This window comes from Podarcis gaigeae (genome assembly GCF_964106915.1).
Source record: "Podarcis gaigeae genome assembly, chromosome: 6".
In the NCBI taxonomy this organism is placed as follows: Eukaryota; Metazoa; Chordata; class Lepidosauria; order Squamata; family Lacertidae; genus Podarcis; species Podarcis gaigeae.
Genome location: NC_139682.1, coordinates 29,529,169 through 29,552,515, shown reverse-complemented (window position 1 = coordinate 29,552,515; position 23,347 = coordinate 29,529,169). Strand labels below are relative to the sequence as shown.

Sequence of the window (23,347 nt, the reverse complement as noted above, 5' to 3'; positions counted from 1 at the left end):
AAGCACCCCCAAGTGCAAGTAGATAAATAGGGACCGCTTACCCGCGGGAAGGCAAACGGCGTTCCGTGTGCTGCGCTGGCTCACCAGATGCAGCTTTGTCACGCTGGCCAGGTGACCCGGAAGTGTCTCCGGACAGCGCTGGCCCCTGGCCTCTTAAGTGAGATGGGCGCACAACCCCAGAGTCTGTCAAGACTGGCCCGTACGGGCAGGGTTACCTTTAAAGGTCCCTTTACCTATTTAAGTAACACTGCATTTATACTGGATTTGTGGGTAGTAGGGAGCCAGTGCAGATTCCTTAGCATTGGTGTGATATGTGCCCAGTAAGCCCCCCCCCCCTTCACCACCCAGGCTACTGCATTCTGCATCAGTTGCAGCCTCTATACTAGCTGCAAGGGAAGTCCCACATAGAGCACATTGTAGTAGTCTAAACATGAAATTACCAGTGCATAAACCACAGTGAGCAGGCTATGTTTGTCCAGGAAATGTCACAGTCAAATGTCACACCAGCTTAAGCTCGTGATAGGCAGGCACTCTTTTACCCAAGGGCTCATGTACTGTTCAAAGATGGTTACCAAATCCCTCCTAAATTGCATACCTATTCCTTCAGAGAGACTGCAACCCCACTGAGAACAGGCAAAGTCCTCAGTTCTTGAACCTGGGGATCATTCACCTGCAGTGTCTTTATCTTAGCAAGCTTCAGCCTGATGACCCACATCCAGTCCACCAGTGTGTCCCGGTACTGTTTCAGCTTGTGCATATCCTCTCTTGACTCAGATTTAATGGTGAAATAAAGGCCCAAACCTTCTGATGACTTCTCCCAAAGGCTTCATATAGAAGTTAAACAACACTGGGTTTAAAATGGTGCCTTACAACACTTTGCATCTACAACACTGCGCCTAAGTTGTCAGGGGATAAACACAGAGTCCCCAAATGCTACCCTCTGAAACCTGGTGTGAATGTAGGAATAGAATCACCATAGAACAATACTTACAGCTCCCAATTCACAAGAGCTTGTTGAGGAGGAGACCATGGTCAATCGTGTCAAAAGCTACTGAGAGATTCAGCAGGAACAACAGGGTTCCATGTTCCCTGGAAAGGGTCATTCATCAGGGTGACCAAGGCCTGCGGAATCATTGGTGAGCACACTTTGGGTTAATTGAAGGTGAACAATTTTGTCCCCCGTTTGCCCAGCAAACTTATCACAGTTGGTGCTAGCAACTTTTTTTTACTGCATGAAAGAGCTCTGCTAGGCAAGGCACGATGGAGGCTTTTTCACTACCTTCATCACCATACGACATGACACGGTTAAACACTCTTAACTGCTGTTTGGTCAGCTTGATATTGGGCCTTCAGCCATTTCCACTTCCTCTGTCGCCATGCAGCCTGCTTCATTGCTCATAGCTCCAAGGAAAACCAATGTCCACAAGGAGCTTCACAGTGTTGGAGCAGGCACCCCTGAGCAATCTTGTCCTAATCTTGCTGTTGCACAACGAGGAATAAAGCATATGGACAAACCGAACTTGCATTCTGGAAATATATTTATCATTGTTACTGGAAATTCCCCCAATTCTGATTCAAGTGTGTGAAGGGACCAGTGAACTCTTACATGTTCCTGTTTATGGCTTGGCTTATTCAGTGCAGGAGCAGTAAGCTAAATTATGAGGTACGTAAGCATCATGTCCTTTAGCTTTAATTGTTGGTTGTAAAAGAACTGATTCACAAGCATTTCCTAGGATTGTGGGACTGTATGTGCACCAGATCCTAGCTTTCTAGCTAGTATGAAAGCATCTTTACTATTTTGGAGCTCTGCTCATGTCCCCCTCCCACGCAGAGTGTTTTAGGGGGAAAGATGTATAGATATCGGCCTTTCATTTGTTTCTTGTAATCATGAAGTTTTGGGCTACAGGTGTACCAAATTTTAGATTTCTGTGTGGCAGGGTAGAGTCCCAGCAATACTAACCACCCTTGTCCTTCAGTCAAAAACATAGTTCTATAATAGAAACTGTGATCTTTGCATTCTGTTGCACTGAATTTCATGTTAGGTGTACCTGGATTCCGTGTGTGTGTGTGTGTGTGTGTGTGTGTGTGTGTGCCACTTCTGTGCTTGAGGGACTTGGCAGAATATCACCTTTTGAGGGTTTGTGAGCAACTATCGCTCCAGAGTATTCTTAGGTTTTACTTGTTATGTCTGGGCACTGCTGGGCTTGGAGTCGTTAATCTTCCTCATGTTTTCTTGGCTGAAGAAAATGAGAAACAGATGTTCACATCTGGAAACTTCGTTCTAGGCTTCATTGTTGCAGTGAAATAGTTTAAATTGTAACAGGAACATTTAGAGTACTGAAGCAAAAGGCTACCCTTGAACACACACACACCCTTCCAGCTTCCTTTTTTGCATGAAACCTAACACTGCTGCATGTTTTGATCTTGTCAGTTTTAACTTCACGTAACACTTTCGTAGCCTAGAGGATGAATATTAATAGACCTCTTGAAATACTAAGCAGACTTCTGGAAAAGTTTGTGTATGTAGTGTTAACAAGCTAAAGCTATATAGTCCCAAGCATGCCTGCTCATACTTCTTAGTAAACATGATTAGAACTGGGGAACTGGACAGTTTGATTGGCTGCAAAACTCTTTCCTGCACTAGGCGTGGATTTGTTTTGTGTGTTTTCCAGGAGGCATATTCAAGTCATACTATCAAGTCTAATTATACTAGAGAGGTGGCCTGCTTTGGAACTTAGCGGTGAGCACGAAATCCCTGTTATACCTCACCTTGACTATGAGTTCATTGCGGCTTTTTAGGCAAGCCACTGTTTCCTCTACTCATCTCTTGCAACTATCCTTAATATGGATAATACTGGGTTGTTTATAAGAGTTAATGAGATAATATATGTCAAGGAATTTATGCACACTGGAAAAGCACTTTATAAATACTCCCTGTGTTCACACTAAATGGTGGTTTAGTGCGTTGTGCAGGAGCTACTTTCCTCTTTCTGGAAGAGTTTGGAGTATCCACTTCTGCTTTTAGATAATCACATAATTCTGTGTAGTTTGGTCCTAGAACTACAGCTAACATTAACTATGGCTAGCTTAAAATAAGGCTAGGTGTGGGGTGCAGAGGACTTTAATCTTTTGCACCCCATTGTGGTCCTGATCCAGACTGAGCCCCCCACATTTGTAATTTGTATTGGGGGGGATTTCCATTTGCTCCGGGAAGGTTTTTTAAATTGAATTCCGACCCAGTCAAAATACAGTCTGCAGAGTCATAGAACAGTGTGGACTTGATCCAAGCTTTTGGAGGCAGCTTTTCATTTGTTTTTACATTGGGGCCTGTTTTCTTCAACACTCCCCACACTGTTCCTCTTTGTTGATTAAGGGTTCTCCCTTTTCTGAAGTTAAAAGTAGGAAGAACTGGCTTACAGGGGCATCAAAGGCCTGCACTTCTCAACACCCCAACTCAGGTGGGGCTTTTGGTGTTAGAGCCCATCAAAAAGAAGCATAGATTCCTGCCATGTGGATCCATTCTACTTTTGTAGAGAGGCTCACGGAACTGAATTCGCAGTGAACTACAGTTTGAACTGCAGAAGTTGCTTAATGACAAGCTTTGCTGAGCCTGGGCTCATTGTTGTGAGACCGAAATGCTACTTGGGCTGGCCACTCAGACATTGCACCATGCCCTTCGCAGGAAAAACAGGCAGAAGCTGACAATGCATCATAATTCTGATAGAAGGCAACCCATCATAATGTTCAGACTGTGAATTTTCAGTGTATTTTAACGGTGGATGCAGTGCTATGCTTGGATCACCTTCAAACAAGAGCTATGCATTTGCAGCAAGAAAAAGCTTTGTATTCAATTTTCCCTGCATTAAATGCTTTTTCAAACTGGCTTTGAAGGGTAAAATACGCTGTTATATCAAATTTGTGCTTATTTTTGCTGCTAAATTGAAGATAAAATGAAGCAGCTGTGTGTGGGAGAAGCATGTATTTATTTTTGAATTATCTAGTATCTGGCCCATGTTTCGGGGGTTCAATCCTACAAGCTGCTGAGAGCTCAGAAGAGGTGTTAAATCCCTTCCACTCCCACTGCATTCTGCAGAATCAAAACTCCAAAGGACAGGTTTTCATCAGTACTCCTAACTTCCATTTATCTAAATGTTGGTGTCATTTACATCTATCCTTGAGTGTTTTGTACGCCCAGGCAAAGCATTCAAAGAAATGGGAGTGTGTCTTTTCGACATGATCTTTTTGTTTCAACATGAATGCTTGTTTCAGAGAAGGGAGCTGTTTCCAAAATGCTTCACAAGTGTCCCATTCCCCCCCCCCATGTTAATAACCCAGATGTGGCTCAGTGGCTTCCACTTTCTGATAAAGCATATACCAGTGCTGCTCTTTCTCCCACCAGAATTGCCGAAGAATGGCGTTCCCCAAGGGCAGAACTAGTCAAGAGTATAGCATCATAGAATTGTGGTGTTGGAAGGGACCCAAGGGTCATCTAGTCCAGCCCCCTGCAATGCCGGAATCTCAGCTAGATCACATATGACAGGTGGCCTCCTCACCTCTGCTTAAAAACCTTCAAGGAAGGAGAGTCCACCACTTCTTGCGGGAGTCTGTTTCACTGTCACACAGCTCTTACTGTCAGAAAGTTCTTCCTGATGTTTAATCGGACTCTCCTTTCTTGTAACTTGAATCCATTGGTTCAGGTCCTACCCTCTAGAGCAGGAGAAAACAAGCTTGTTCCAGCCCTCCATATGGCAGCCCTCGACTATGGCTATCATATCATTCTCCTCTTAACCAGGCTAGGGCAGTTCTGTTGTTGGGGAACTCTCTCCACGTTGGCTTGTCTGTTGTGAATGCTTGCATGTATTATTTCCACTGTCAGTTGAGGATCTTAGTGCATATGGGCAAAGACGAATAGGTTTGCACATTTAAAAAACCCACAAAAACCTCGTCAGGCAGAGAAGGGGTTCAGGCAGGATGACCTCAGATTGAAATAGTTCTGTTAATTATAAAACAAGAGAGATAATCTCCCCACCACCACCTTTTCTGGTTCCCAATGTGAAAAATATTAGCTTTGTGGAGACTGAAACAGATGGCGAGCAGCTGAAGTAGATAAGCGTGTTGTTGAAAATAAGCATTTACTCAGGCTGGGGAGGTGACAAAGCCATGTTTACAATATCTCATCCATTTACAGCGATGCTACTTTTAGCTGTATTGAAATAATTAATTCACAGGATACCTGGAAAACACAAGCTGATCAATGTATGTGGGAAGGACTCTTTACAATTTTGGACAAAATGGATCTAGTCTGTCGTCTGCTTTAGGGACTTTAAAGGGTTAAATGCCCCCCATTTTGATGTTTGCTGCTCCCCAAATGTTTATTTTGATCCTTCATTTTAAGAGAAGTACCTCCCAAAGCAGCTCATGTCAATTAAAAACAAGCAAGAAACTAGCCCTTCCATCAAGAATACCAACTACATAGGTAAGACAGATAAGGGAAGGCATGTGGAAGAAGGGAGAGAAGGGACACCAGTTTTTCAAGGCCAGAATAAAGTAGTGAGCTTTATGTTGTCATTAATGTCTAGCTCAGTCTACGCTGACCCTTCTTTGCTGGCGGTTTTTGCTTGAATAGCAACTGGTGACTCCATTATTTTGGCTGATGGATGGGGCCAGAGTGCCCTTTCCCCCCTGCATATCTAGTACAGTGGTACTTCGGGTTAATTCGTTCTGGAGGTCCGTTCTTAACCTGAAACTGTTCTTAACCTGAATCATCACTTTAGCTAATGGGGCCTCCTGCTGCCGCCGTGCCGCCACCGCCCGATTTCTGTTCTCATCCTGAAGCAAAGTTCTTAACCCGAGGTACTATTTCTGGGTTAGCGGAGTCTGTAACCTGAAGCGCATGTAACCCGAGGTACCACTGTACCATGGCACCTGGTAGTTGGATCAGAGTGTATTGAATTTGTCATTTGCTTTGTAGTGGCTTCGGATAGGAGGCATTAGGATGTTTTTCAAAGGAGATATCTGTTCTTGATGCACCTTCTTAATAAAGGCGTGGTACTATTAGCAAGGGACGCGGGTGGACTTGCCGATTGCATGGTCGGCGGTTCGAATCCCCGCGGCGGGGTGCGCTCCCATCGTTCGGTCCCAGCGCCTGCCAACCTAGCAGTTCAAAAGCACCTCCGGGTGCAAGCAGATAAATAGGGACCACTTACCAGCGGGAAGGTAAACGGTGTTCCGTGTGCTGCGCTGGCTCGCCAGTTTCAGCTCCGTCACGCTGGCCACGCTGTGATCCAGAAGTGTCTTCAGATGGCTCCGGCTCCCGGCCTATAGAGCGAGATGAGTGCACAACCCTAGAGTCGGGCAGGGGTACCTTTACTTTACCTTTACTATTAGCAAAGTGGGTTAGAATAGGAACATTGGTTTTAAAAATTCAAATTACAATATCTACAAAAGAGGCAGTTTTCCTTTACCTTGAAACAGGGTCATACTAATGGAAATGAGTCACCCACCACCATAAGTGAAACTGTAGGATCCATGTGTTCCTTTATGGAGGCATGGCCTCTTCCTGCTAGAGGTTGGGATGCTGGTATAGCAACATAGCAAGGAACCTCTTCATAAACATGCCTAGAATACAAGTGGTGCTTACAATGCTTTCCTATGAAATCATCTAAGTAGGTCATGGACATTTTCATATACTGTATATAAGGGCCCCTCCAGACATCCTTTTTATTGAGCATTCATGATTTGTTCTCAAGATGGAATTGAGACGATCACACATGTTCCTTCTTTCAATATTGTTTGCACATGCAAACGTTTCGGGGCAGTCACGCTGCTTCATTTCCATTCTGTGCATATCTCACATCTTCCTGCTGAAATCCTGTAGCTTTTTATACCACAAATGTTCTGATTTATTTTTGTTCCATTGGTTTCACTATAGTCCCTCTGGAGAGCAATAATGAGGTGGGATTGGGGAAGCATTGCAGGACAAACTAAAGCAGAATCAATCCACCACCAATGCACACACTATTATAGAGGCAAGAACATATGGCAGAATGGTCTGTTATTTAAGGTAGCAGCGCTGACTGTTTCTGCTTCCTTTGCTACTGGAAAAAATACAGTTCCGGTGGCAATAACCTAAGAACAAATCCTGAAAAAAGCAGATGGTAGTCTTACTAGGTGATAGGGTGTTGAATGGTATCTTTCACAAAGAGTAGAATTTCTTAAGATAGAGGACAGCTTTGAAAAGCAACAACACACATTTAGCTAGGTCAGTGTTTTCCTTGATAGTGTTATGTAAAAGGGGTGTGAGTGTGTCACTGCGGTTTGTAGCAGTGAAGCCTCTGTCACCGATCAGATAAGTTGATGTTGATAGCTCAGTGTTTAAAGACATATTCTAAACCCTCTCACAGTTCTGTCTCTGTGAGGGAAAAGAAAATCGTCAGAGGGCTCTGAAGAGACCCTTCGGTGCTTTTACAACCTTTGGTCTTTTTGGGCGGAGGGGGAGGAAAAGAGTTCTAGGGAGACTGGTCAGGAGACAAAGGAAGTGGAGGAAAGTTGATAGTGATCTGGAAAGGAGGAACACGAACAGACAATGCTGGGGAACAGACAATGCTAGCAGAACAGAGGTGCAAAGGAGAAAGTGCTACTGGGACAAAGTATGTACAGGGCCTAGAGTCAGGAGCAGCGGAGATCCTGAGAAGGGAATCCTTCCCATTGTTGCTTCACTGCAGCGGCTCAGCCTGGTAGCCCCAAGGAAGGAGTAAGGCCGAAGAATAAGGGCACACTAACTTCCCTTTGCCCTCTCCGTCTCCTTCCTTCCTTCCTTCCTTCCTTCCTTCCTTCCTTCCTTCCTTCCTTCCGGAAGAGGCAAGAAGAGGCACTACAGTATGGGGTTAAATCTATAAGGAGGTCTTAGGTAGGAGGGTCCTAATGCCAGCTATCAAGCGTGGGAAACAGTGGAGGCTGGTCTAAATTAGGTTTCAGAACAAGTTAAGAAAAAATAAACAGTGTCACTGCTCTTGGATAGCTCCAACTTGCTTAAGGATTAGTGAGGCGGAAAAATAGAGTAGAAAAGAGAATGGAGGCTTCTGGGGAGGGGCATTTGTGGGTTGTTTTAGATGGCACGTCCCCTGAACTGCTTGAGTGGGCTGTGATGGGGCTGCTGGGGGCTAATGGAGCCCTTTAGGCCCCTGAAGCTTTGAGTGGCACAGGGTTTCCTGAGAAAGGCTTGAAGGGGAAACACGGGGCAGTGTGTGTTCTCTTTAATAATGCTAATGTGCATTATTTGCTAAGCTCTTTGAGTATTGCAAGAAAGGATGTACTTTCTCCTCATGGTCAAATGTGCAATGTGTCCCTGTGTTGGCAGCTTGCACATCTGACTGCAGAGGGACACAGAGACCTTGCCCTTTAAATATTGCAAACCAGTGCAAAGAACAGGAGGGATGGGAAGAGTCGTAGCTCGGTGGTAGTTCAACCTCCAGCTGTCTTGCACAGCACTTGGCATAGGGCTTTGCAGGCACTGCCAAACAGCTGATGGCAGTGTCTGCAATCCCCTACCTGCTTTGGGTGAATCAGGTTTTTACCTGCCCAGCACTTGACAACATATATGACACTAGGGGTAGGGCAGGTGCAGGTGGCTTTGCCAGAATGGGAGGCCTAGATAGGCCCTTACCTCTGGTCTAGACAATACTGAGCTATATGAACCATTTGGTCTGACTTGATATAAGGCAGCTTCATATTTATGTTCTTGCTTTCCTTTGAAATGAATCATTCATGTTTCCATTTCCACTGCCGGGAGGCATTGCTGTCAGATTTCATATATTAAATTAGTGGTTATGCAGATAAATAAATGTTCTGCACGCTGCAATGTGTACAGAAATATGCAGCTCATAACATAGTAAAGGCACCCCATATACCATGCTAAGTCCCTGATGGTACAGCTGATTCTGTTAGATCCAGAAGTAGTGTTTTTCAGAATGCATTGAAGAGATGGAGAAACTAACTGGTTTGATTTCTTGAATAGCGTTTCTTTTGGGTAGTCTGCAGTTGTAAGCAAGCAACTACTTTCAGTTAGGGAAATATCTATGTAGTTTGAGAGTGCCATCACTATGTATTTGTGTCTTAAGGCATCAAAGGGATTTACAAATTCAGCATTTTCTTTCCAGTGTCTGTTCATGCAAGTACATTAGTTTGCTAGCCACTTTCTTAAAGAACCATGTTGCAGGAAGGCCAGAGGCAATTAATTAAAGGAATAAATGCTGGATTTTTATTTTTTTTAATAACTGCATAGGGTTTACTGTTTGTTGTTGTTGTTGGGGTTTTTTTTGCATTTTTTGATTTCTGTAAACTACCTTGTGATCTGCTTGTTGTATTAATGCAGCCAGTGTGCTGTTGATATGGGATGCCCTCCTTTGTTTGTGCTTTTGTAAATAACTGGTTTCCCCCATATGTGTGTGTGGCATCTGTTATATGACACAACCTTAATGAGATACTGTTGTCGCAAATACTGTCATTGGAGAGAACCCAAAACAAGTTTTCTTGCCTTGTTATCCATTCTGCCCGCCCTCCCCCATGGAAATGGAGTCAGCCAACTCTGGCACAGTGTGTCTGAAAAAACAGGTGCTTCAGATTTCCACGGGGGATTTCAGGGGATTTCAGGTGAAGGACGGCAGAGCTCGGCTCAGCACTGTGTGCAGAAGGGTTCCTGTGCTAGTTCAGATTTTCACATGTTTTAACACACTAACACCTCCCCCCTTAGGTGAACAGATTGCCAACAGAAGTGGCTTTTGGGAAGTGGGGGGACATGTCATTGTAATTCAGCGAAAACCTGAAGTTCCTTTTTATTTGGCTTGGGGCCTTCTGTTCTGCTCACTTAACAGACTTCAGAGCTCCCCGCCCCTGCCCCCCCACCCCGATTGTAACGTGTGACGAGTGACGATCTCAGGAGTGCTGTAGATGCTAGCCTTGACCTTTATTCAAAGCGATACAACACTCTTAGCTGCATTGCCCATTTATTCATGTTGCTAGCTCATAGATTCTCAGGTGAGATCCTACTGTAGACATTTTTGCCCTCTGAAGCTTTGTTTATAAAGAAGAGTTGTTTTCTTGTTTCATTTCTTGCGGTCCACTGAGTTAGTTCTATTGGAGCCTTGTTATTTGGGGGATTATATGGAAGCCTTTAGATAATGTTGTCTTTTTCAGGATGTGTTTGAGATTTGATATACAGTTGTATCATTAGTTTTGGATCCCTGCTTTCATGGCTATTTTAGTTATTATTTTGTGGTTTTATGTTGCAAATTGTGCTCAGGGCTCCCAAGTGCGCTAAGAGTCTGTTTCTTTCTAACATAAAAGTAAACATGTCCATTGAATATGTTGGCAGTGATGCACAGAATTGCAGAAAGAAGCATATTGAGACAATGGCCAGCTATCCATGCACCTGCTTTTCCAGAGAGCTCATTTGCTCTCAGCACGTAGTGTGAACGATATACACGTGTGTACCTACATCCTAAAACACAAATGGGCACGTATCTGTCCACAAAAAAGGAAAAACTCCCCAAAATTATGAGTAGAAGGGAAATGAAATCCCATCAATTAGAGCTGAATTACTGGAATGAAACATTAGATATTAGCAAGTATACATGCATAGGATTGTGCCACAAGTTTGTTCAACCCTAAAAGAGTACCAGGGTACTGTACATTGAAAATTTTATTATTCAGAATAAGAAAGTATTATGAGAATATATAGTTGTATCTATAAGAGCACTTGGCACTTCTGGAGACTGAACGCAGAATTACCCTACATAAGCAGGGTGTGTCTGTGTTCATTTTATTAATAAATATTACAGAATGAACTTTTTCTTGCTACATTAATTCTTCCCTTTAACCACCGATAGATAAGAATGGCCTTAGTGAAACTAATCAAATATGATGGAATAACCATATTTGCCTCCCTCCATCTATAATCCTAGAGACACTGGGTTGGAGCCAGATTTAGCAATGCTTAGAGTATGCCCATTGAAATCAATGGACTTATATTAGTCATTGCTAACTTAAGTCCCACTGATTTTCAGATGGTCTATGACTCTGTGCCAAACACGACTAACCCTGGATCCCCAACACATTGTCTTTTATAATCATGGATTTTTTGTTTAGCCACTGATAGACCTAATCTCCATGAATTTATCTAACTCCTTTTGGAAAAAATGTTACTCTAGTTTATAGTTACCACATCTTACAGCAGTGAAGTCTTAAAATTAATTATGGGAGTATTTGAATGAATACATCTGGGACTTAATAAGCCAAGCTATGCATGAGTCTTATGTTGCGCATGCAGCCCCTTTGTGCTTCTGTTCACATGAGCACCCACGCAGGCAAGGAGGTCTTCTACTGTGAGTTCTCATTCTGATAATAACTTTGGAACAAACCAGGAGATTAAGCTAATGCTTGTTCTGGATCTGTGAATCATAGTTTCCCAATTTGAATGAAACAAGAACCTTTTGTTAATGGAATACTTCTTGGTTTGCTTGTTCATGCAAAGCAATGGCCCAAAGGGGCTGTGCGCATAGCCAAAAGACACACTCATATTTCTGCTTATTAAACCGATATATGATCATCCAAACATGGTCTATGGGATTTTATGATAACTCATTAATGATGCTCATGGAATCCAAAATTGAATGTTAGCAGTCATGAAGCAGCATCCAGTATGCTGGGTTGGAGAATATTGAGAAAGTAACAGCTTATTTGTACTAACAGGACCTGCAGTTTATTCTACTACTGTGTCCAATTTTGGGTTCTTCTCAAAGTCTCTTATTGTTCTTAGTTCCTAAAGCCTTCCACAGAAGCTTATTTCAGTGGTTATGGAAGCATAGGAACTGCTAATTCTCAACAGGAGGGAGAATCTGAGAGTTTTCTGTTTAAACTTTTGAGTAGGCATTTCAGCATGCCTGCTGGTAAGCTGTACTGAATTCCAGCATTATGCCAAGTCCCGAAGGTTGCAACGTGTCTAACTACTAAGATCTCTTCCAGGCCTCTTGGCGCCCATCACTGAAAAAGCAGGTGGTCTGAAGTGAGGGCTCCCTTTGGGCTTTCACACTCTGTGCACAACATACAAACGTGAAAGACAACTGTCAGTTCCTTCCCTTCCTAGTTGTCTCCCCCTTAACAAAAGGAGAGGTTGGGAGGCGAGCGGAGATGGGACACAGATGGATGTGTTGGAAACCTGTCAATATGTTTATGGAGACATGCTACAGTGCAGTCCCAGATTGCTTGTGGAATAATCAAATAAGACAGGCACCCCTTTATTTAGGAACTAATAAGTGGTCCGTATGTTGTTCAACGAGATGGAGAACATATATCTTGTACCACAACATTTATAAAAATATATATGCTTGCAACAGGTTGTTTTGCACCGCAGCGGGTTGTTTTATACACAGATGAAAGCAATTTATTTAAAGCTCCTTTTTATTGTTAGTAAAATATTTACTAAATATTATACTGGTGGTTAAAAATCCCATTGGGCACCTGCACAGTTTTGTGACTCTTGGGTAATCTGTTTATTTTATTATCTACATTGGAAGTATTTCCTTCTCTGTCCTTCACTGTTGCAAAGGGAATCATAGAATCATAGTTGGGAATTATTCAGCATTTTTACATCCCACCTGCAAGGTAGCTTCTTTCCCTTCCCCATTTATCCTGTACTGCAGCTCACCACCTTGATCTGGGGATGCTCCAGACCACGTTGTCAAGCATTGCAAATCGTTCCACCCATTTTTTAAAAAGACTTCTTAATAGACTTCCTTATCACTACTTAACTATATTGGTAATTTCTGAACTAAAACCATTTTTGTAAAGTGATCTTTGTGGCCATGCAGGATCCCGCCCTGCCGCCGTCCCCAGCTCACTCATCCGTGTGCTCCTTTGGTCTCCTAGCCATGATGTCCGCACAGGGCTCATGACATCTGGGGCCACAAGGATAAAGAATTACATAATGTTTAGAAGACATCTGAAGGCATATATCGGGAGATTTTTATGTTTTTAGATATGCTATAAGCCGCCCAGAGTCGCTGGGGAAACCCAGCCAGATGGGCAGGGAATATTAATAATAATAATAATAATAAGCAACTTGCCATGTTATCCAATCCCAGGCATACTACAATTGATGGAACAAGCCAAGAACCTTCTGGTCCCCTCCTCGGACCCTCACTGGGCAGGAGAGGGGAGCGGGAGCATGCAAACTAGGTTGTGGAGGGAGGAATAAGGATAAGCTCATTCTCATAATGCAAAACCATGTTTAAGTGTTAGGTTTGAATGTAGCCAACTATCAGATGATCTTGAATAGAGCCAAACCATAGTTTAGTGTGACATAAACAAGGTGGGACAGGCCTTAGGTTTGCACAGTCCCCCGTCCCTGGCATGGTTGCAAGTAGGAGCTGCCACTGTCTCTTGACCAGAGCTTGTCATGTCATCGGAGACTGACAAACTCTAGTTAATATTTGAAACAATTGAGCTTGAAATGATGTTTCAAGAGCCACCCATAAGCCAGGACGTCCCTCCACCCTTTAGATCTCACCTTTGCCACTGAACTGCTAATTGGATTTTAGGCCAAACTTCGCTATCATCCCCCATGGAGAGAATACTGACATTCCTTGTATGGATTACTCAGATACTGACTATGACGTGGTTTGAACACTGAAGCACCGTGTAATTCCTAAGTTCCATTGGATTGTTAACATTCTTTCTTCTACTTTCCATTTCAGTTGCGAGTGAGAAGAGGGTACCAGTAATGCCAGGATCCCCTGTGGAAGTGAAGATACAGTCAAGATCCTCGCCATCCAGCATGCCGCCATTGCCGCCTGTCAACCCTGGTGGACCTCGGCCTGTCTCATTTACCCCAGCAGCATGTAAGGCTGTGGCTTGTTCAGCTTTCTGGGAAAAACAAAAAGCCACCACGAGTTCTTTCTTTCTAATGCAGACATTACAGAAGTGAGGGACTGTTGTTTCAGTCCAGGGGAGGTGAATTGCTGGGATAGTACCTAATTACCTTGACACTTTTGTGGCTTTATTAGCAGGCAGGTTTCCTGAGATGCATATTATATATATATAGAGAGAGAGAGAGAGAGGGAGAGGGAGAGGGAGATTAGATAGATAGATAGATAGATAGATAGATAGATAGATAGATAGATAGATAGATATAGAGATAGAGATAGGTTTAAGCTGGGTTTTAATTTAGGAAGCAATTTTAAAAAATGTTTAATTTCTTGAGAACATCAAGTTCTTTGTATCTGTGTTTTCTGTTCTCATTAATAAGAGGTGTGTTTGTCAGCACATCTGGTGTGTTAACTTTTTATTTATTCTCAGATTCTGCAGTGCTAGGGTTTTCTTAGGTCTCTTAAATTTTATTGTGTACTGTACAGGGTGGTACAGAATGCAGACATCCTGCAAGGAACAGAAAAAGAGCACTCTGGTCCCGGAATGTAAGCTGCCTTCTGCTGGTCAGGTTGAATGCTCATCTAGCCCAGTAATGCTCCCTCTGACTGGCAGCAGCTCTCCAGGGCTGTGGATGGAAGTCTTTCCCACCACCAGCTCCCCTACCCTCCTCCCTTTAGAAACAAAAACCAGAGGGGCCAGGAAATTAACAAGGGATCTTCAACCTGCAAAGCTTATACAGTATTACACTACTCAACCCCACTAGATGTTATTTCCTAAAATATTAAATAGTTTTTAACACCATCACCCAGTATCAAAAGCAAATATGTCAACTCCTGAATTGTGTTCTCAGCAATTGTGCCTGCATTTCAATATTTCCTATTTTGTGTAACTTCCTTCCGGTTGAAATCAGACAGGCCCCCGCACTGTTGAACCTCTGGCATGTACTTTTTAAATCCCTGCTTTTAACTTACTTTATAGCAACCTTTCTCAACCTGTGCGTCCCCAGATGTTGCTGAACTACAACTCCCATCATCCCCTAGCTAGCAAGGCCAGAACTCAGGGATGATGGGAGTTGTAGTCCAACAACATCTGGGCACCCACAGGTTGAGAACCGCTGCTTTATAGCATTAACTGGTTTTTACCTTTTCTGTATTTTATTTATTGTACAACACTTGGAGACTATTTGTAGTTAAGTGGTATATAAATTTATGTAAAAAAGAAGCATTTTGGGGCTAAACCTCAAAATATAAAGCTAACATATTCATTGCTTTTTGCCTTCCCCCTCCCCACTGTAGTACCCAATGGAATGAACCATTCTCCCCCAACGCTGAATGGAGCACCGTCACCCCCTCAGAGGTTCAGCAATGGCCCTGCCTCATCATCTTCATCTTCACTGACCAACCAGCAGCTTCCAGCTACCTGTGGGGCCCGTCAGCTCAGCAAACTCAAACGCTTCCTGACCACCCTCCAGCAGTTTGGCAACGACATTTCACCAGAGATAGGGGAGAAAGTCCGCACCCTTGTTCTGGCATTAGTGGTGAGTATTAGTAAGTCAAATACAGCAAAGAAATGAAAAGCAGAAGCTTTGGCGTTTCATTATGGTATCGCAGAATCATAGACTTGGAAAGGGAGCAAGCATGAGGGGCATCTAGTCCCACACTCTGCAATGCAGGAATCTCAACACAGGTGCCCATGACAGATGGCCATACAACCCTTGCTTAGAAACTTGCATTGAAGAAGAGTCCACCACCTTCTGAGGGAATTCATTTCACTGTCAAGCAGCTCTTACTGTCATAAAGTTCTTCCTGATGTTGAGTCAGAGTCTCCTTTCTTGTAACTTAAATCCATTGGTTTGGGTCCTACCCTCTGGAGCAGGAGAAAACAAGCCTGCCCCCATCTTCCATGTGACAGCCCTTTATATATATGAAGAAGGCTATCATATCTCCTCTTTTCCAGGCCAAACATACCCAAATTCCTCAACCGTTCCTCATGAGGCTTGGTTTCCAGACCCTTCTGATCCTGCTCAGACTTTGTCAGTAGGCTTTCTGTAAATGGCCAAACCTCTTACAATATTTGCCCCCCCGTCTAGGATTAGTGGGCTCCCCCCCCAAACCTTCATTGCATAACTTTTCAGAAATTGGGGTGTCCATTTTGTCATAATTAATTGCAGCATGGTGAATTAATAATTTTCTGATGCTGTTGATTTGAGTTCAAACCAGTTTATAAAAGGAGAAATATTTGTGTTTGTGTGTAACATATATATTACAGTCATACACACAACTGAGGTGTACTTTCATCTAATTCTGTCTCAGTGTAATCTCGAGAATTCTGTTTACACATTGCAAGGCTTTTCATACCCTGATTATACATGGTCAAAAATTGATTAAGTGCTAGGAACTGACACGTGACATTTCACCCATTTTTCCTGTTTCGGATTTTTATTTATTTACTTTATATTTTGGAGGTTGTCTAGCTAGCATTAGCACTCTACGATTCCAGATAACTTCTAATGACTGTGGTCACACTTTGAAAAGGTGCAGAAGCAGCTTATGAAACCGGAGTAGCTATCTTCTTAAGTAATCACAATGCAGTGATAGATGTCAGCCCCACCACCCCTGCCTCCTATATCTACATCTCTTTGTAACCCACCTTAAGACTGCATGGTGAAAGGGGCCTATAAATGCATATAAGTTAAATGAATAAATTCTTAATGTATAAATTATGCATTGAGTGTGAGAATTTGTAGCTCATGGTTCTTAGCCAAATGTGAGAGGAGGCAGGTCAGATAGGACTGGACACTAAGGAATATTGGTTCTTTCCACACGGTACATGCAAATCCAGATTCTCAGAGAGAAAAGGCCTTGTAGAATTTCTGTTGAATTAGAAATCAATAACCACGTCAATCCCCTTTGTCTTTACAGAATTCTACTGTGACAATAGAGGAATTTCACTGCAAACTCCAGGAGGCTACCAATTTTCCTCTTCGTCCATTTGTGATTCCATTCTTGAAGGTGATTGCTTAATACTGTGCATTGGCTGGTGAGCCAGTAAGGAAAAAAATTCTGTGTGCCACACTAGAGACTCACCAAGCAATGATTTTTGATAGGAGGAGGATTCTGACTATTTGAGAGAAAGTCATGTCATGGTGCTGTGGGTTAAATCATAGAGCTTGCCGATCAGAAGGTTGGCGGTTCGAATCCCCGCAACGGGGTGAGCTCCCGTTGCTCAGTACCTGCTCCTGCCAACCTAGCAGTTCAAAAGCATGTCAGAGTGCAAGTAGATAAATAGGTAACGCTCCATTGGGAAGGTAAACGGCGTTTCCGTGCGCTCCTCTGGTTCTCCAGAAGTGTCTTAGTCATGCTGGCAACATGACCTGGAAGCTGTACGCTGGCTCCCTTGGCCAATAAAGCGAGATGAGCGCTGCAACCCCAGAGTCGGCCACGACTGGACCTAATGGTCAGGGGTCCCTTTACCTTTACCTTTTACATGTAATGTGTAGCCAAAAGTAGTTGCCAAGGAATGCTCAAGAGCCCCCTTTCTCTACCACCGCATAACCTCTGACCATTAAGTGGGTTATGTGCCTGCTCCTGACCTTCAGTGTTTCAGCTGATGTGATGAAAGCAACTGGATTTTTTTTTTTTTTTACAAACTTGCTTTCTCTGGAGGGTGTTCTGTACAGCGTGCCTCCGTCATTACAGCATGCCCAGGCCCATGCGTTCCTTCCTTCCTTTTTTATTTTTAACCATTGATCCAGCTGGATACTTCTACACAGGGAAGCAGGAGGGGGAGCTGAATTCTGAACTTTGTGAGACCCGGCAAGAATAGGAAAGAATCAGCCCTTTCCCCACCTTCTGTTTGAAGGGACTGAATCTCCCATTTATTCATAGTAGAGTTGCATGAGAGCTCATCCCTCCAGAAGACATTTATTGTCTGGGACATGGGAATAATAATAATAATAATAATAATAATAATAATAATAATAATAATAATAACAACAGCAGCAACAACATTACCCCGCCATCTGGGTGGGTTTCCCCAGCCACTCTGGATGGCTCCCAACAAAATACTAAAAACACAATAAAAGATCAAACATCAAGTACTGCAAGCTATAGCCCAGCCTATCACAGATATAGGCACTGCCAGCAAATTCTACTTTCTTTTGTCTTATTTGCTCTTGAGGAGGCTCACAGTGATTCTTGGGGGGGTGGGGTGTCTCTGTGAGAAAGGAACCCTGTTTTAACAAGTAGCTTGCTCCTATGGCTCATTAGATGGTCAGCAGCAAGAGGTATCCCAGCAGCTGAATAAATCTAAATGGCAACCCTAACTTTGTTTTGCAGGCCAACCTTCCCCTTCTGCAGAGGGAGCTGCTGCATTGTGCTCGGGCAGCCAAACAGACCCCTTCCCAATACCTGGCCCAGCATGAGCACATCTTGCTGAACACAAACACTGCGTCCCCAGCTGACTCTTCAGAGCTGCTGATGGAAGTGAATGGAAACGGAAAGAGGCACAGTCCAGACAGGTAGCAGGAGCTGGTTTCAAAACAGACAAATTTGTCATTAAAAAAAACTAACAACCTGGAGCCTTATAAGCTGCTTTCTATTAAAATTCCCTTTTGTTGTGACCTCTTTAGGCATCTGGAAGTTCAAGACTTGCCTACATGTGGCTTTTTTAGGTTGCCTCTGCGAATGTTTGACTTGTGGCTTTCAGTATAGCCTGCATGATTTAGAAAAAGAGTTTTGGAATTGGTGCATCTGTCGTTTGCCACACTTTTCAGCTTGATGTCTCTCCCTTCACTAGAGACCCAACAATGGGAGAGGGAAATTGCCCTCATCTTTTGTTTGTGGATCACCATACCTGCTATTTGAAAACCTTGACCCGGTTTTGAATTTCATGTTCCGTATCACATCTCGTTTCTCCCTGTGTGAAAAGGATACTGGACTATAGGCCATTGGATTGATCCAGAAGCATGGTTCTTGTTTTCCATCTGTATGTGTGAATTGTTTTCTGCTTGATCTCTTTTCCAGAGTTCACTTCTATATCTCTCTTTCCCCATTAATTACTGGTTTCACTGCTAGCACAACACAAACCTACTTACTCTCCTTTTCTGCATTTGGTTTCTTAGTACTAATGCAAAATTTCCTTTCTTGACTTGCTCACAGGAGGGAAGAAAACAGCTTCGAGAGAGAGCCTCTCCCATCAGAGCCTCCTGCCAAGAGGGTGTGCACCATTAGTCCAGCCCCTCGCCACAGCCCGGCTCTGATGTTGCCCGTCATAAATCCAGCAGGACAGTTTCATCCTACTCCACCCCCACTCCAGCATTACACCCTGGAAGATATTGCAACGTCCCATTTGTACAGAGACCCAAGCAAGGCATTGGAGCATAGAGAACTGCGAGATAGACATGGCATAGGTAAGGAGTCCCATGTAGTTTTCAAATGCATTTCCCTTAGCCATTAAAGCTGCAAATTCAACGCTTTTTGAATCTCCGTAGATTCAGTTCTTGCATAGCAAAATCAAAGGTGCACAAACCTACACAGCTCCTTTGTTGATCTGGTATCCCTCTGGGGTTTTAGAAGCCTGGGCTGTGTTTTTTTGGAGCAGGAGTGGGGCACCTTTTTGGCCTGGCGGTCCAGACTTTTTATCTCTTCCTCACCCTTGTGGGCCCACTTTGATAGGTGGGTGATGATGAGGGGAGATAGTGACCAAGCAGGATTGAGCTGGATTGATAGATGGCTGTGGTTTTGAAGGGGGGGGGGGGGAGAGTCCTACAGACAAAATTTGACTCCCAGGCAGGGGATTTTTTCCATGGGCCACCGTTATAGAATACAGTGGTACCTTGGGTTATGTTACTTTTGGGTAACATAATTTCGAGTTACAAATGCGGCAAAACCAGAAGTTTCACCGCGCACCTCCAGATACGGACTTTTTGGGGTAACTATGGACCCCCGGGACGAATTAATTTCATATCTGGAGGGTCCATTGTAATAGCTTTTCTCTCCCCCACCCCATATCTTTGTATTGCATTGAACTGTTAAGGCTCTTTTTCTGACGTAGCATTTTCCTTGCCATGCATTACAGGGTTAAACGGAGGCTATCAGGATGAACTCGTGGACCATCGACTAACAGAGAGAGAATGGGCTGATGAATGGAAGCATCTTGATCATGTGAGAGACTGACATGGGAAAAAAAACACCAAATAAACCTGGACTGCATAAAACCTAATTACCAGGGCAGGCTGTTTATCCACCTAGCTCAGTATTGTGTGTTGTGGCTGGAGCAGGGTCTCAAGAGTCTCCAGCTGAGATTCTTCTCATTTCCTGCTGCCTGTTCCTTGGAACTAGAGATGCTATGGATTGTACCTGGGCCTTTCTGCGTGTAAAGTGTGTGCCCTGTCATGGAGCAGTGGAAATGTAACAACATGTGTGCATGCAGCAAGTGTGTGTGTGTGTGTGTGTGTGTGAGAGAGAGAGAGAGAGAGAGAGAGAGAGAGAATGTAATTGTTTAGCCTAGATGGGCCATAATGCAGTAATCGGGCACATGCTTTTTACATACAGGAAGTCCCAGATTCAGTTCCTGGTGTCTCCAGTAGAATTTGATACAAATAAATGTACAGATTGAGAGTCATGCAAAAGAGTGTCCTGCAGCTAATTAAGAGCCAGGCTATGTGACCAGCATCATAATGTGGTACTGGACTGTACCATTTCATGTGATGAATTGCATATTTAAATGTTTCCTTTTAAAGAAAATAAATCTCAGTTATGTAAAAAACTAGCACATCAATGACTGTACTAGACCAGCCCCCTTTCCCATAATGCTTGTATTTTTATATATATAGGAGTTTGGGCTTGATTTCTTTTTTTAAAAAGAGGGTCACTACAACATGCAACGTCACAGTTTGAAACCATTTACTGCAGCAAAACCAAAAAACCTTCGCCCTGTTAATTTTGATACTGTAGTTTTGCCCCTGAGTTTTTTTTTCTTAAAGTTGCAGGAGGAAATACATTTTCTAACAGCTTCTTCAAACGCTGTTCTTTCCTCTCTCTGGAAGGCATTGAACTGCATCATGGAAATGGTTGAGAAGACCAGGCGCTCTATGGCCGTTCTCCGCCGTTGTCAGGAGGCTGATAGAGAAGAGCTCAACTATTGGAAGAGGCGATGCAGTGAAACCACAGAGCCACGGAAAGGGGGAAATGACTTAATCACGAGGCAACATAGCCCAGGGAGTTCAGACTCCATTAACAGTGGTAAGCTATGGAACTCTGCATGTTCCATATATGTTATGAAGTGGAATAACATTTAACAACCATTTTCAGAAAGTGGCTGTGTATTATTAGTGTGCCAGAAGACCAAAGTATTAGATTGTCCTCATTCTTTTCAACGGGCTCCTTTGCTTTTGCAGCTTAGTCTGTAATCTTCAAACACACAAATTACTTATACACAAATTAATTAAGTACAATGCACCTTACTTCTGAGTTAACTTCTGCACAAAAATAGAACTATCTGAAACTGAGCAAGCTGTGCCTTCCCTGCCTCTGTTTGCCTTGGGTATTCAGAAGTTTGAACCTGAATGGATGTCAAGTAGAGTTGTATGCAAAAGAAACAAGAAAGGAATAAATAGAAATCATGTAGTATTTCTTTTATTTGTGAAATCCTTACCTTTTGCTGCTGCTTCTAGCATTTTAAGTGTAAAAATGCAATGCAGTCTTTCTCACTGAATCTGTCTCCCCCCACTACATTCCAATGAAATCAATTAAGACTCCCATTATACTGTTAGTGACTTTCCTTATTAGAAATTCACATGTAAAATGGGGACAGGATGGGACAGGATGCTTACCACACATTAATATTTAACCTGTGGCATGCATCTAGGTTATGGGTAGTAGGCAAACTAAGGCCCGGGGGCTGGATCTGGCCCAATCGCCTTCTAAATCCAGCCCACGGACAGTCTGGGAATCAGCATGTTTTTACATGAGTAGAATGTGTGCTTTTATTTAAAATGCATCTCTGGGTTATTTGTGGAGCCTTTCTGGTGTTTTTACATGAGTAGAAAGTGTGCTTTTATTTAAAATGTACCTCTGGGTTATTTGGGGCATAGGAATTCGTTCATTCCTCCCCCCCCCAAAAAAAAAAAAATATATAGTCTGGCCTCTCACAAGGTCTGAGGGACAGTGGACCAGCCCCCTCCTGAAAAAGTTTGCTGACCCCTGATCTAGGTGGAGGATTTGTCTTGATAACTATCTCCTGAAATTCTGGGGTGGATAGGATAGTGTCAAAAACAAGCCTATTTCAGGGAGACAGGATTAATAAATCAATTGATACAAGTTACGAATAAATACAGACCATGTAAATTCTTTCTCCTCGACACACTTCCCCAGTCAATATCTCTCAGTCTCCTGGCTCTCACTTAAGGCCCAAACAAACTCACAAACCTCCCCAGAATCTCACAACAAAGAAGGTTTCTGGTACCGGCTAGCGTCACCCTAGTCTCTCACCTCTAGGCTTGCTTTCATGGGCAGCAGCAAGGTGGACAGAGCTTCCTCAGGCTGTTCACAGCTGTGTCCCATTCAGCTGTCAATCAGCTGGGCTGCACACACCCAGTTCCAGGTTTCAGCAGATTTATTTTGGTGATTTTCCCAAGGAGTTCCAAAGATGACAACCCCTCCATTCGCAGTTCTTTCTCTGTGGCCTCTGCCTACCTCTCCCCTACCAGCTGCTTTCATGATGCTGCAGCTTGTACAAAACCAACTACATAATGCTTTTAAATCCTTACTGATGCAGCAACCATTGGCTTTAATTTCAAAACAATGACGCCAGATGGAAATGAAAGTGTCGTACTTTTTGCTACAATTCTAAGTCCTTTTTTCTTTGCACGTCCTGTCTTTTTTGGATTGTGAACCTGTGGGCAGGGAACAGTAAAAAAATATTGGTAATGATTTTTTGTATTCCACCATATCCTGGTGATATGACAGGGGAGGCATTTCTATATCTCTTCCTCATAACGAAGTATATGAATGTTACTTTGTAGTAGAAGGTGCATGCAAAACCATGCATTAAACAGAATGTTGGGCCCGGGGACTTTTATCTGCCATCTCAAATGCTTTAATTATGGATTGGGGGCTGGAGAAGTTGACAACTGGAACAAGGAAGTGTGCTTGCAAAATAACCAACCTCTTACATAACCCATCAAAACTTGGCTTAGTGGAGGTAGGCTGTTCAGATATAGATAGAAGATTCCAAGTATGGAATAGCACTCTTGAGAGTGGTGAATGCTGGAGGAAGGGGGGGGGGAGCTCCAAAAACTTAATGTCATGCCTTAGACTTTTACATAGATGATTGCAACTGGAGATACTGGCTTGTAACCTTGACTCAAGCAAGAGGGACACTTGGACATAATTTGGCTGAGCTCATGCACAAAGGATGCAGC

The 23,347-nt window shown here is 43.3% G+C and overlaps 1 protein-coding gene across 11 annotated transcripts in view; it reads left to right on the top strand.

Moving 5' to 3' along the window:
- The window catches only part of CBFA2T2 (CBFA2/RUNX1 partner transcriptional co-repressor 2), a 71,191-nt gene that overhangs the window by 40,467 nt on the left and 7,377 nt on the right, over window positions 1-23,347 (top strand). For 8 of the 11 annotated variants that reach the window (XR_014566078.1, XM_083746230.1, XM_083746232.1 and 5 more), the window contains exons 2-8: window positions 13,752-13,895; window positions 15,219-15,460; window positions 16,845-16,934; window positions 18,261-18,442; window positions 19,083-19,333; window positions 20,002-20,087; window positions 20,972-21,167. Coding sequence is in view for 10 of the 11 variants with exons in the window: in XM_083746230.1 (XP_083602356.1) it covers window positions 13,752-13,895; window positions 15,219-15,460; window positions 16,845-16,934; window positions 18,261-18,442; window positions 19,083-19,333; window positions 20,002-20,087; window positions 20,972-21,167 (1,191 nt within the window). In the remaining variant the exon portion in view is untranslated. Of the gene's footprint in view, window positions 1-13,751; window positions 13,896-15,218; window positions 15,461-16,844; window positions 16,935-18,260; window positions 18,443-19,082; window positions 19,334-20,001; window positions 20,088-20,908; window positions 21,168-23,347 lie in introns of all 11 variants that reach the window. The other 3 variants (XM_083746228.1, XM_083746225.1, XM_083746229.1) reach the window with 1 other exon arrangement.